The following is a 13,083-nucleotide window of genomic DNA, read 5'->3' as shown; positions in this document are numbered from 1 at the left end:
TACATTTATGCGCGGCTAAATAAAACGCAAAAAAAAAAAGTTTTGCATGAAATAATTCTCATACTAAGTACTTTTGCATGCACAGCAGCACAGAAACATGACAAAACAGTGACACAGCAAAGACGAACTGCTGCTCTCGCTGTTTTCAAAAGACGCAAATGAAGATGCAGCTGTTTGTCTGCATTGCAGACAACCACATCCAAATCCATATCGATAGACAACCATATCCATGCTGGCACATAAAACCTAAGGATGTTCCATATTGAATCTAGTTTCGTTATGTAACTATTTATAGTATAGTAAATATTTATATCTATTTTTTACTGAGGATGTGCACCATGTTTATTTGGACTTTATTTGGACTTTGACACATTATTTATTATTTTCTTATTTTTATTTGTTCATTGTAAGTGGTGTTGTTTATAGTAACTAAAAATATATTATTTGGAAAAAGTCAAATTTGCTTCACTGTTCTATTATTTTGTAACATTTGTAACATACCGTATACCGCGAAACCGTCAAACCGTGGTATTGTTTTAGACGATTATCATACCGTGAAAAATTCATACCGTTACAACCCTAGATATACTATATAGTTACTATAGTAGCTTATAGTTACTAGTTCTACTGGACTGCGACCCCTGGGGTAATTACATTATATTAAAGAAACAGCATAGCGCCAGATGCAGCAGACTGTTTTTTAATTCCATGTTAAACTTTCTGGCCAATTTACAGCACTGACATACATAAAAAAAAACTCAACAAAGAATAGACTTGGGTCTATTGGTGTGTGCGCCATTGCATGCAAGGTTTCTGTATTTATAACCACCTCATAGGATATTGGGGGTCGCAAGTCACTGGCATTGTTATTTTGGGGGTCGCGGGCTGAAAAGTTTTGTAAGCACTGGTGTGGTTAGCAAGCACAACTTGTCATCACTTTCTCATCAGTCTCACTCTCTCACACGCTTTGTCTTAAAACGACTACTGTATGCTTAGTGATTGGCTGGCGGGCTGCAGGAATTACACTTATTACTAAGCCATACTTACATGCTATTTCAGACCAAATAATTAGAGTAGCATGGTAAACAATATAGGCAGCACGTCACAGGTTGTCCTTGTTCAAAAATGAACCAATGCGAATAAAAAAACTTCACCTCAGTAAAGTAGGCCAGCCGGAACAGAGCTATTTACTGATGTTTTGTTGTTAAACTAAATAAAAACTACTTTATCGTTGCTGAAAAAGGTCCCTTATGAAACTGAAAATAATCACATCAGTCTTTCGCCAGAAGATTTCAGTGGCTGAACTTCTGTGCATATAACATATATTTGTTACGACAAAATCTACATACGCTTTGTGTGACTAAAAGAGTTTTAAAACAGAACAGAACCTGTCTAAAGAAATACTTCAGCCATGTCCTTTCTCCAGTGTACAAATGTAACTCCAATATTCATTCAGGAATCAAAAAGTTTTGATTGAGCATTTGTTTTTACCACTCTCACTCGTGTCCACGTGACCGTGGCCCCTGTGAACACGCATCAGCAGTTCTGCGTGAATGGGTGCGCAGTTGTTCAAATCCACATTTGCTGACAGACAGTTTGGGCTACTTATCAGAATTATGGGAATTGTCGGCTCGACAATATTTAATTTGACAAACATTTTTACGTTTTTTATGCTTTACCCAGAATATAAAATACATATCAATACATTTAGATCATTTACTTTAATCATTACTATTGGAATTTTGAATAGATTTTCAACCAGCATAGCAAAAAATATTTCTGAAGACAATCACCTACTGCATCTTTAGTTATGTTGTTTTATGGTTGTCCCTTTATCAAAATCTTGGAGAATTCCAAAATACAGGTTAGAATTTTCTCTCAGTATTTTATTAATAAAAGTCTAGATTTTTTGGGGCAATTATTAATCACAATAATTATAAATTAATCACATTCAGAATAAAAGTTAACATGAAATTAACTAACTAAATTATACTACAGTAGGTTTACTGCAGTTTGGAAAAGTCAAGGTTTTAAAACCCACAAAAGAATTCTGTTCACAAGGTAAAGAGTTGACGTCAGAATTGTTAGCCATCCGAATCATTAGTTCCCTGTTTATTGTTTACCCAATTTCTGTTTAATGAACAGAAGATTTGTTCAAAACATTTCTAAACATAATAGTTTTAATAACTCATTTCTAATAACTGATGTCTTTTATCTTTGCCATGATGACAGTAAATAATATATTACTAGATATTTTTTAAGACACTTCTATACAGCTTAAAGTGACATTTAAAGGCTTAACTAGGTTAATTAGACAGGTTAGGGTAATTAGGCAAGTATTTGTATAATGATGGTTTGATGGTTTGTTCTGTAGACCATCAAAAAATATTGCTTAAAGGGGCTAATAATTTTGATCATAAAATGGCTTTTAAAAATAAAAAAAATGCTTTTTTTCTAGCCGAAATAAAACAAATAAGACTTTCTCCAGAAGAAAAAATATTATCAGACATACTGTAAAAAATTTCTTGCTCTGTTAAACATAATTTGGGAAATATAAATAAATAAATAAATAAAATAAAGGAGGGCTAGTAATTCTGACTTCAACTGTATGTATAGGCTTTTTATGTGTTGTAAAGAAATCTGTGTTTTGTAAACTAATAAACCTACCTGAAGTCAATAATTTATTTAAATTATTTAGCCTGACATGTTTACTGTTCCAAAATTTTATAAATGTAAATTGAAGAATTGTAAAAGATAATATATTGTGTTTAAATGAGGAAAAATGTGTGTTTTACTAAGACATTTATAAAGAACTTATCTGTGTATATTTATTGTGCGTATATACACACAGGCATGCATATATTTGAATAAAAATAAAATAAAATAAAATATTTATACATATAAATAAAGATGTGTATGATACAATTTATGTATACATTTAAAAATCTTTGTAACAAAATTGTTTAGTATAGTTTTGTTTCTATGTATGTGTGTGATTATTCTTTGCCTAGTACTAAAGATCAATTAAATGCTTTTTTTTTTTTTTTTTTTGCTTTTGGTTGTTGATTATGCTGTATTATTACTCCACATTATCATTCATCATTATCTGATGGTACAAACCACTATTTGCTTAAAATACATCCTATTAGATGTCTCAGTTGGACAAAGTGATCATTAAACCATCTGCTTTAAATGGAATCAGCAATCTTAACTTTTAGAAAATCATTGGTTATACCAAAATGTCCTTCATATCACAGAAGTGCTTGAGATAAAAGCATTGCATGTCCTGCCGCTGCTCAGATTTGGTCGCAGAAACCAGGTCAATCTGTTTGCATCAAGCCATGGATTTAAATAAATTATGGAATTCACTATTTTAAAAGAGAAGCAAGGGCGCCCTCTAGTGGTAGACATTTGAGATTGCAAGTTTTAGGTCGATGCACTATAATACTACAATGTATATAATCATTGCCCCCTTTTATTTTCTCTATTTCTGTCAGGATCTGGATGGAGTGGATATAATGTTGGGCGTCTGCTCCAGTGGTCTGATGGTCTATAAAGACAAGCTGAGGATTAATCGATTCCCCTGGCCAAAAGTTCTCAAAGTCTCCTACAAACGCAGCAGTTTCTTCATAAAGATTCGGCCATCTGATGTAAGTGTGAATACTGATTTTATTATAGAATGGTTTGGAATATGCAAGCTTTTCTATGAAACACAAAGAGAGAAATTTAATATTACATGTATTATAATATTATTATTACTATCGTTATTAATATTTAAAAAATATGTGTAAGTGATAAAATTAGTTATAATAATAATAGTTATTATGTGTGTTGACATTGCTTAACCCCATCTTCCATTCCTATGTAATTAAATAATTAAGTATAAGTTTAATATGGCTACATTTAAAATGCTGTGCCAGGAGTCTGATCTCACAAAATCAATTGTTCTTGGCATCATATTGCTCAGACGTGGCATTTTTTAGATCCATTTATATACTTTATATTAATATACTTCTAATATATTATTCTAAATCAAACAAAAGCTTAAAATAGCATTACTGTTAAGAGAAGTAGAAAACAGGTCATTCTAAAATAATAATATAAATAGCAACAATAATAATAAAGATATATTATTGTTTCAATTTTAAACTTTTTTCATTTTATTATATAGATTTATAATAATACAAAAAAAAAACTTTTTTTTTTAAAATTTACTTTACAGTTAAGGTTTTAACTGTAAAGTAAATTAACTGTAAAGTAAAAACTGCAGGCTGAAAATTTTATAAATTTCCTATATTTTTTCTTTTTCTATTTGTATCTACGAAAAAATAAATATTAAATATTTTGTCCATTCAGTCCATGGCGCGAAAATAAAGGTGAGTTCACCACCTTATTAAAGAGCTGCATGGGATTATCCCAACATTTTGATGCATCGCTTGCAATACTGCTGCCACATAACACATTTCTGTGAACTAATTAATCCTGAACACTGGCACTCAAAGGTATGGCACACGCAGACACCCTGGCCAAACAGCTGCATGGGAAAGGTGCACAGCAGGCACTGAAACCAGCATACATTAGTCTACCGCAGTGGTTCTCAACCATCTGTCACATTCTGCCTTAATATTACATACTTTTTTTTGTTGTTTTTTTACAGTGTTCTGTGCTTCCAGTGACAGCATTCAGTTTTTTTTTTTTTTTACTTTTTTTGTACCAGCTCCAAATTATAAAAACATGTTTGTTTTAAGTATGTTTTTTTGGATGTGATAATATGTAAAAAAAATAAATAAATCAAAACCCAATCAGATTTATTTATTGTTAACGATCGATAACAGTTTTGCACACAGTGTGTAAATGTGATTGACACAACATGAGGCTGACATTTTGGATTCAATGTGCAATGACTTTAGTTTTTTACTTTAGTTAACAACTAGAAATGTTATTATAGCATTTATTAATCTCAGTTAATGCAAATATCAATGTTTATTAACACATTATTAATATCAAATAAATAAAATGTCATTCTGATCTGAGTAATGTACTAAGCGACTGAGTGAAACTGTAGCTAATGTTAACAAAGGTTAGTAGATGTGTGTGGTAATGAAAGTGCTGTTTTACTCAATGTATTCAGTGTTCTGTTTTTCACTCAGGATAGTTGATTGGAAAATACTTTAATCTAACGTTAAATTCTACATTTGTTTTTTGGATCTCTATGTGCATGAAAGTGCACATCTACTCTTTCTGTCTGCTCTGCTATTTTCAATGTTTACTTTTAAAGGTTCACAAAACCCTTTAGTACTTTTTTGAGATTTTCAAAGATTTGTGTTTGTTGAGCATCATTTAAGACACTGTTAGCACCTGTTAGCTTTAATTGTGGGGAAAATTGGATGATTTTGAGCTTTTGTCAGGTAATTTCATCTTCTGGGTTTAAAAAGATTTTTGAGGCGGGATCAAAATCTGCGACATAGCGCAAAACTGCAGGTGCAAAGATGACACGTCGGTTTCTAATTATTATTCAAAGCAGAGTTTTCTTATCCTATGAGAAGAGCCGGCTTCTTAATTATTCATGACTGCTCATGCTTTCCAAAGTCAAGACAAACCTGCCAGTGCCAAGCTGAGACTGGGACTCACGGCACACAGTATTTAGCTGTTCATGACGGGTCGTATGTGTTTGTTTCCATGATCCACGGGGTTTGTTGCATGTTTTTCCCTGGGATGCTGTCAGGGCCAATACAGCATAGCTGTTTGTGTGCAGCAGGCATTTTTGTCGGGACAACAGTATACGAGAATTGGAGAATGGCGAACGTTGTCTTTTATCAGGAGTTTGTTCACATATAGACTCATCGCCCTGCTGCACTGAGTTTGCATTCAGACCCGGGGATTGAGGGAAAAGTCCTCATTTATAGTGTTTAAATTAACACGATTATTATTTATAATGATATAAATTATGGTTATGTGTATATGAAACGTTCGAGGTTACTAAAGTAACCCTTCGTTCCCCGAGGAGGGGAACGGAAGCACTATAAGTGGATTTGATTGTAAAATCCACGCATTGGGAGGTTCGGTTCAGAAGCTACTCGTCTGAAGAGTATTGAACGGGCCAATTAAGAATGAATTGGCAGCGCAAGCCTGCGCAGGTGAGCGGCATAAGCAATCAACTGAGTATATAAGCTCACCTGGCGCCAGCAGACGCTATCCTTTTTAAGCTGAAGAGACTTTCAACAGCTAAGGGACAGTCATTATGGCGACGGAGTATAGTGCTTCCGTTCCCCTCCTCGGGGAACGAAGGGTTACTTTAGTAACCTCGAACGTTCCCCTTCGGGGGGAACGGAAGCACTATAAGTGGATTTGATTGTAAAATCCACGCATTGGGAGCCCATTGAAAGCGCCATAATGACTGCACCTTACCAACACCCCCGATGAGGAGATAGTCAAGCAAGCGTGACGCACCCACATCATGGGGGGCGCGGTCCTCCAACGTGTCCCTGGCCCTAATTTATCCTACTTCAACAGAAGTTTTACGGATTTATATATATTTTTTGGGAAGTCGTGAGCATCTAGATAATTCTAGGAAAATACGACAGTACGTTGGGAAGCGTGCAATCCCGATAGGGAGGACACTGCGGAGGCCATCCGTTACCCAAGGGGGGATAGATGGCAGAATTTACATATGGACTAGCCCTAAAAAGGGGGAGTACGCATAGCAAAAGAGTGGTTAGCGGGGAGGGAAGACACGGGTCCGCCCAGGGGGGGGGGGACTTAACCGTGGCTGAATAAGCATATGGGATCGCCTAGTGGGGACCACGCATAGCAGGCACCTTTACCCAAAACGCGGGCTGACCAGCGGGCAGACCTACAACGTAGTGGGCCAGCAAGTGACTCCTCCGCTGAGTCAGTGCTGGGGGCCACGGAGGAATCTGCAGGGCTCACCTGACGGGGAACTTTACTGACAGATAAAAAGGCGCACGTATCTCCGTGTTAGGGAAAATGGCGCAGCAAGTGTGTTTCAACACCCTACCGAATTGTTTCCTCAATCACCAAGGGTTACCTAATACCCTTGAGGAAACCGGCTCCACTCGCAGATTGTAAAACCTTGCAAATGTGTTGGGTGTCACCCAGCCCGCAGCTCTACAGATGTCTGTTAGAGGGGCGCCGCGTGCGCGCGCTCGAGAGGATGCGAAGCTCCGAGTGGAGTGCGCACGCGCTCTCGGGGGACGCGGCTCATCTCGGCTCTGATAGTGAAAGAAAGGCATCCACAATCTAGTGGGAACTTATTTCGGTACGGCACTTCCCTGCTGCCGACCGCTATAACAGACGAAGAGCTGCTCAGATGATCTAAACTCTGAGTGCGGTCCGGATAATACGCAAAACGCGAACTGGACAATAAAGAAGGGCTGGGTCTGCCTCCTCCGAGGGCAGCGCTTGCAGGCTCACTACCTCGTATTAAAATGGAGTGGTAGGAACCTTGGGCACATATCGTGGGCGGGGTCTCAGAACGTGAGAGAAGCCAGCCCAATTACAGGCACGAGTCACTGACCGAAAAATGCCTCCGGGTCCCCGACCCTCTAATCGATATCAACGCGACCAGCAGAGCTGTCTTCAGGGACAGAAATATACTGAGTCGAGGATCGAAGGGATCTGACGCGGCTTGTGTAGCGAGGGCGAGATACTAAGAGGGCATGAGAGGGGGCGGGGTGGATTAATTCGCTTAACGCCCCTGAGGAACCGGATGATGAGGTTATGCGTTCCCACGGTGCTGCCAGCCACCGCGTTATGAGAGCGGAGATGGCAGCCACGTAACCTTGAGTGTGGAGGGCGACAGCCTGCTCTCCAACTTCTCTCGGCGTAAAGAAAGCACAACGCTGATCTGGCAAATTACGGGGGTCTTCTCAGCGAGAGACACACCATTCAGTGAATAGACTTCACGTCAGGGCATAGGCGCGCTCGGGGAGGGGGCTCTAGCCCGAGTGACGGTATTAGCCACCGCAATCGGAGGTTACCTAAGTCTTCCTCGCGTCTAAAAATCTCTTCAAAGATCGGCGAGGGTGCCAGGTGGTGCCCTGTCCCTGAGAGAGTAGGTGCTCTCTCGAAGGGACTGCCAGGGGAGGGCTATCGCGAGGGAGAGCTCTGACATCCAGGTCCGGTTGAGCCAGAGGGGCGCAACCAGCAAACTGTTCCTCGTCCTCCCTGACCTTGCACAGTAACTGCGCGAGCAGGCTCACTGGGGGAAACGCGTATTGCGCGTGCCCCGAGGCCAGCTGTAAGCCAGTGCATCCGTGCCGAGAGCACTCGGTCAGGGAAAGAACAACTGGCAATGAGCGATCTCGGGGGAAGCAACAGATCGATCTGGGCTTCCCCGAATCGCGCCCATATCAGCTGAACAGACTCGGGGTGGAGTCTCCATTCTCCAGGACGCAAGGCTGCCGTGAGAGCGCATCAGCTGCACGGTTGAGCTTGCCTGAATATGAATGGCGTGCAGCGATTTCAGCCGCGGATGACTCCAGAGGAGCAGACGGCGGGCGAGCTGAGACATGCGGCGAGAGCGCATACCCCCTATACGGCTGATATACGCCACCGCCGCCGTACTGTCCGTCCTGACCAGCACGTGTTGCCGCTCCAACACCGGAAAAAAACGGTGGAGAGCGAGGAACACTGCCAACAGCTCCAGGCGATATGCCAATGCAACTGGGTACCTTTCCACAGGTCCGCAGCCGCATGCCCGCAACGCACAGCCCCCCAGCCCGTGTTGGAAGCGTCTGCTGAAACGACAACAAGACTGGACGCCTGTTCTAGAGACACCCAGGCCTGTAGGAACGAGGGGTCGCTCCAAGGGCTGAGGGCGCGGCGACACAGCGCAGTAACAGAGACTCGGTGTGCGCGCGCGTTCCATGCGCGTCTGGGGACTCGATCGTGAAGCCAGTGCTGAAGTGGTCTCATATAGAATAATCCGAGCGGCATGAAGCGGCTGCGGATGCCATATGCCCCAGGAGCCTCTGAAATAGTTTCAGTGGGACCACTATTTTACTGTCGAGCTCTCTCAGACAGTACAGCATCAGCTGAGCGCGCTCTCCGGAGAGGCGCGCTGCCATGGTGACCGAGTCCAGCTCCAGCCCGAGAGAAGAGATCCTCTGCACGGGGGCGAGTTTGCTCTTTTCTCGGTTGACCTGAAACCCCCACAGGTGGAAGTGCCAGAGCACTTTGTCTCTGTGCATAATCAACTCTGTGCATAATCAAAGAGAGGGCAAAATTCAGCCAGTCGTAAAGAAATTGAGTATGCAGATGCCCGCGAGCCGAAGGGGCGCTGAGGCACCCTCCGCGGGCTTGGTGAGGACCCGCGGAGACAGAGAGAGCCCGAAGGGGAGGGCTTTGTATTGCCAAGCTCGACCTTCAAACGCAAACCGCAGAAACTGTCGGTGGCGAGGAAGAGTGGAGACATGGAAATACGCGTCCATCAGGTCTAATGCTGCAGACCAACCCAGAGGACGAACGCACCGGAGGATGCGCTTCTGCGTGAGCATTCTGAACGGCAGCTTGTGCAGGCAGCGGTTCAAAACGCGCAGATCTAGGATTGGCCGTGACCCACCGCTCTTTTTGGGCACGATGAAGCGTGGGCTGTAAAACCCGCTCTCCATCTCGGCTGGAGGGAGCGGCTCGATTGCATCCTTCGCCAGGAGGACAGCAATCTCCTCTCGCAAGACAGGGGCGGACAGAGGGCTGACCCTGGTGAATACACACCCGTGACTTGGGGGGCCGTTTCGCGAACTGAATCGCATAGCCGAGTCTGATTGTGCGTATGAGCCACCGCGAAGAGCTGGCCTGCGCTAACCAGGCAGGCAGAGCTCTCGCTAATGGACTCATCGCTACAATCGCTGACGTACCAGCAGTGGGGCAGCGCGGAGTGGGTGTGCTGATCCGGGAAGCTCGCGGGTACCACGGAAAAGCTGGAGGTGAGATATTTGCTCTCACTCCAAACCCGAGCTCCGGAGGGGAGGCTCGAAGGGTGGGAGAAAGGAGACCGTCCTCCCAGCGCTCGTGAGCCACTGGCGAAACGCACCGAATCTGCAAGCTAGAAAGCATAGCGTCCCAGACTGGCAGATTTCGGGCTGTCACATCTGGGGAAGTGAAAAGTGCCCTTTCATAATGTTTTCATGGCAGTAAAAAGTGCCGTTGGAAATGTGGCCCCGCCCTCCAGCGGGGAAAGAGCAAGTTCCCTCTTCTCCAGATGGCCTGTCCCAGGGGCGCTTCGCGGTCCGTTGCCGGACTTAGCGGCGTTCTGGGCAGGGGGTTGCCTGCTTCCGAGGTGCCCGACGCGCTCGCTTCGCCGGAGGCGTGTGCGGGGGCGGAGCAGCTCTCGTAGGCGGGCGCCTTCGGCGAGGAGCAGGTATGAATGGCACGGCAGGCGGAGCGGGCTACGGACTGCCGATAAGACATCACCCACCAACTGCTCTCTCACCGCCTTGAATTCCTGGGTGAATTCACAGACAGTGTCGCCGAACCTGGCTGGGGATATGGGGAAGTCAAGAAAGCGGACTTTGTCGACTTTGCGCATATCAGCCAGGGGTGGCGCTCCTGGACCACTAATGTGGACATCGTCCTCCCCAACGCACACGCAGCGGACTCAGTAGTCCGAAGAGCTAAGTCGGCGGCGGTGCGAAGCTCGTAAGCCTGGGTTGGACCCACCCTCGTGCAGCTCGGCCAGCGCCTGCGCTTGGTAGCGCTGGTAGGTGGCTATCGCATGCAAGGCGGAAGCAGCCTGGCCCGCAGCTATGTAAGCTCTTGCTCCGAGGGAGGTAGATAACTTACAGGCTTTGGATGGGAGACGAGGCGGACCCCGCCAAGAAGAGGCGCCGCGCGGATTTACCGCCATCGCGCACTCAACCTGAGGAATCGCCACATACCCCCTGGCTGTTTCACCGTCAAGAGTGGTTAGGGTGGAGGAACACGCAGCACGAGCAGAAAAAAGTGCTTTACAAGACCGCGTGAGCCTACTGTGCACCTCCGGGAAGAAGGGAACGCCCCTCTAGTCGGTCCGGCCGCGGAGCTGGGGGATAAACCATCTCCAACCCACGGCCGAAGCAGCCCGGGAAAGCACGGCTAACATGTCCGTTTCAGGATCCGTAGTGACAGCACTCACCAGCCCGAAGGGGGCGAGCGGGTCTGGATCATCATCGGACAATGAAAGCCCACCCTCCGATGCCGCGGTGGACATCTGGTCTCCGGTGTCATCGGGCGTAAGGGCTACCATTTGTTAGACGGATCGCTTCCCCCGCCCGAAGCTTGGATGGAGCGCTTAGAGGAGCGGGAGGTCCGCGGGCCCGTGGGCGACGGATTATCTCTCGCTGAAACCCTCAGATCTGCCCGAGTGCCCGCTGCAGAGCAGGGGACAACTGGGGTGGTTCGCCCTTTTGCAAAGGCTAACCGCAATCTTGCGCAACAGTCATGGCATCGCAATGACGACATGAACTGCCCGCGAGCAGCGCATTAACATGCTGGACCCCCAGACATGCAACGCAGTGCCCGCGCCCATCATCCGAGGACAGGAAACCACCGCATCCAGAAACGCACAGTCGGAGCGCCGTCCTGATAAGGACGTGCTGCACGACTGTGTTGCTCTTTCTGTGAAGTTTGCAACTTTATACGCACCGCTCTGGAGGACCCGACCCAAAGAACGCCAGGCAAGGGAGAAACCCAGCTCGACCGTCTACCACTGCGTGTACACACTCTGGACCGGGAGAATGCTCTCGTTCGCTCAGAATCGCTGGTCACAGCAGGAGGAACCCTCATCGACTCGATCAGAAAGTCTCTGAAGCGAAAAGGATAGCGTCTGCTGGCGCCAGGTGAGCTTATATACTCAGTTGATTGCTTATGCCGCTCACCTGCGCAGGCTTGCGCTGCCAATTCATTCTTAATTGGCCCGTTCAATACTCTTCAGACGAGTAGCTTCTGAACCGAACCTCCCAATGCGTGGATTTTACAATCAAATCCACTTATAGTGCTGAAGTTCCCCCCGAAGGGGAACTACAAATGACAAATGTAGCAGGGCTTAAATGACTTTATTTCTTTGCATTTTAACTTTGTAAACTATAAAATCATGCGTCTTCTCACGGTTTGCGTCTCATTTTGTGAGCTGACTGACAACAGTTGTTCACTCCCCTCCTTTTCCCCTGCTGGCCACGCCCACTTCTGCCATTCGCTCGCAGAGCTTCACGCCCATTATGATGCATTTTTTGAAAAACGCTTTGAGGTAGACCTGAACCGAAAGTGGGGGGTTTCATGGCCCTTTAACCCCTACAGTATACCCCAGTATACTTAAAGTGAAATGGAAGAACACAAGTTTTTGTTTTCATTTGAGAGTAAAAAGAAATTCTTAGAAGGCTGAGGGACGGTATACTGTTTTTAAACATTTAGACACCACAGCCCTACAAGGGGGTTAACTGGGTTTTGGTGGGATTTTGTTCGAAATGACCTCATTTCAGTTATTTTTTGGATTTCGTTTAAAGCCTTTGGGATCTATTTTGACAGTCCATGTGCAAAGCGCAAAACGCAGGGCGCAAACGCTTTCAGGGCGTGTCAGGATGCGTTTTTGCTAATTTAAGGACGGGAAATCTGCCTTGCGCTGCGGCGCATGTTCTAAAAGGGTTGAGTTTATTTTCTTAATGAGTTATAGGTGTGTTTTGAGAATAAACCAATTAGAATCTTATCTCCCATTCCCTTTAAGAGTCAGCTGCAACGCGCCAAGAGCGCATTCGCTATTTACAGGACGCAAAGTAAGTCTTAACATTTCACAAGCAAACAGTTAACAGTTTTAACAGAAAACTGTTAAACAGAGCATCTACTGCGTGAGAATGAGAGATAATGGAACTACTTTCACATTCGCTCTTGGATAGGGAAACCTTTACGCACAGACATCAATTAGTCTATAAATAAATACTTTTGTTTGTTAAATGCAAATATTCGTTTCAAAACTATTTCTAAATTCAGTTCTAATTTCCAGCAAACAAATAAATGAATAATAATAGCAAAATGTGCTCAAAGACCTGAGTTATATCCTAAAACACATGCTGTGCTCCATATGGTCTAAAA

General features: G+C 44.4%; 1 protein-coding gene across 1 annotated transcript in view; it reads left to right on the top strand.

Annotated features, from left to right (window-relative positions):
• epb41a (erythrocyte membrane protein band 4.1a) overlaps positions 1 to 13,083 on the top strand; it is a 167,053-nt gene that overhangs the window by 85,916 nt on the left and 68,054 nt on the right. Inside the window, exon 10 of the mRNA XM_073931826.1 lies at positions 3,498 to 3,650. Coding sequence (XP_073787927.1) covers positions 3,498 to 3,650 — 153 coding nt within the window. The remainder of the gene's footprint in view (positions 1 to 3,497; positions 3,651 to 13,083) is intronic.

The sequence above is a fragment of the Danio rerio genome, chromosome 19, assembly GCF_049306965.1.
Source record: "Danio rerio strain Tuebingen ecotype United States chromosome 19, GRCz12tu, whole genome shotgun sequence".
In the NCBI taxonomy this organism is placed as follows: domain Eukaryota; kingdom Metazoa; phylum Chordata; class Actinopteri; order Cypriniformes; family Danionidae; genus Danio; species Danio rerio.
Note: the sequence above shows the minus strand (reverse complement) of the source record. Positions and strands in the feature narration are given on the sequence as shown.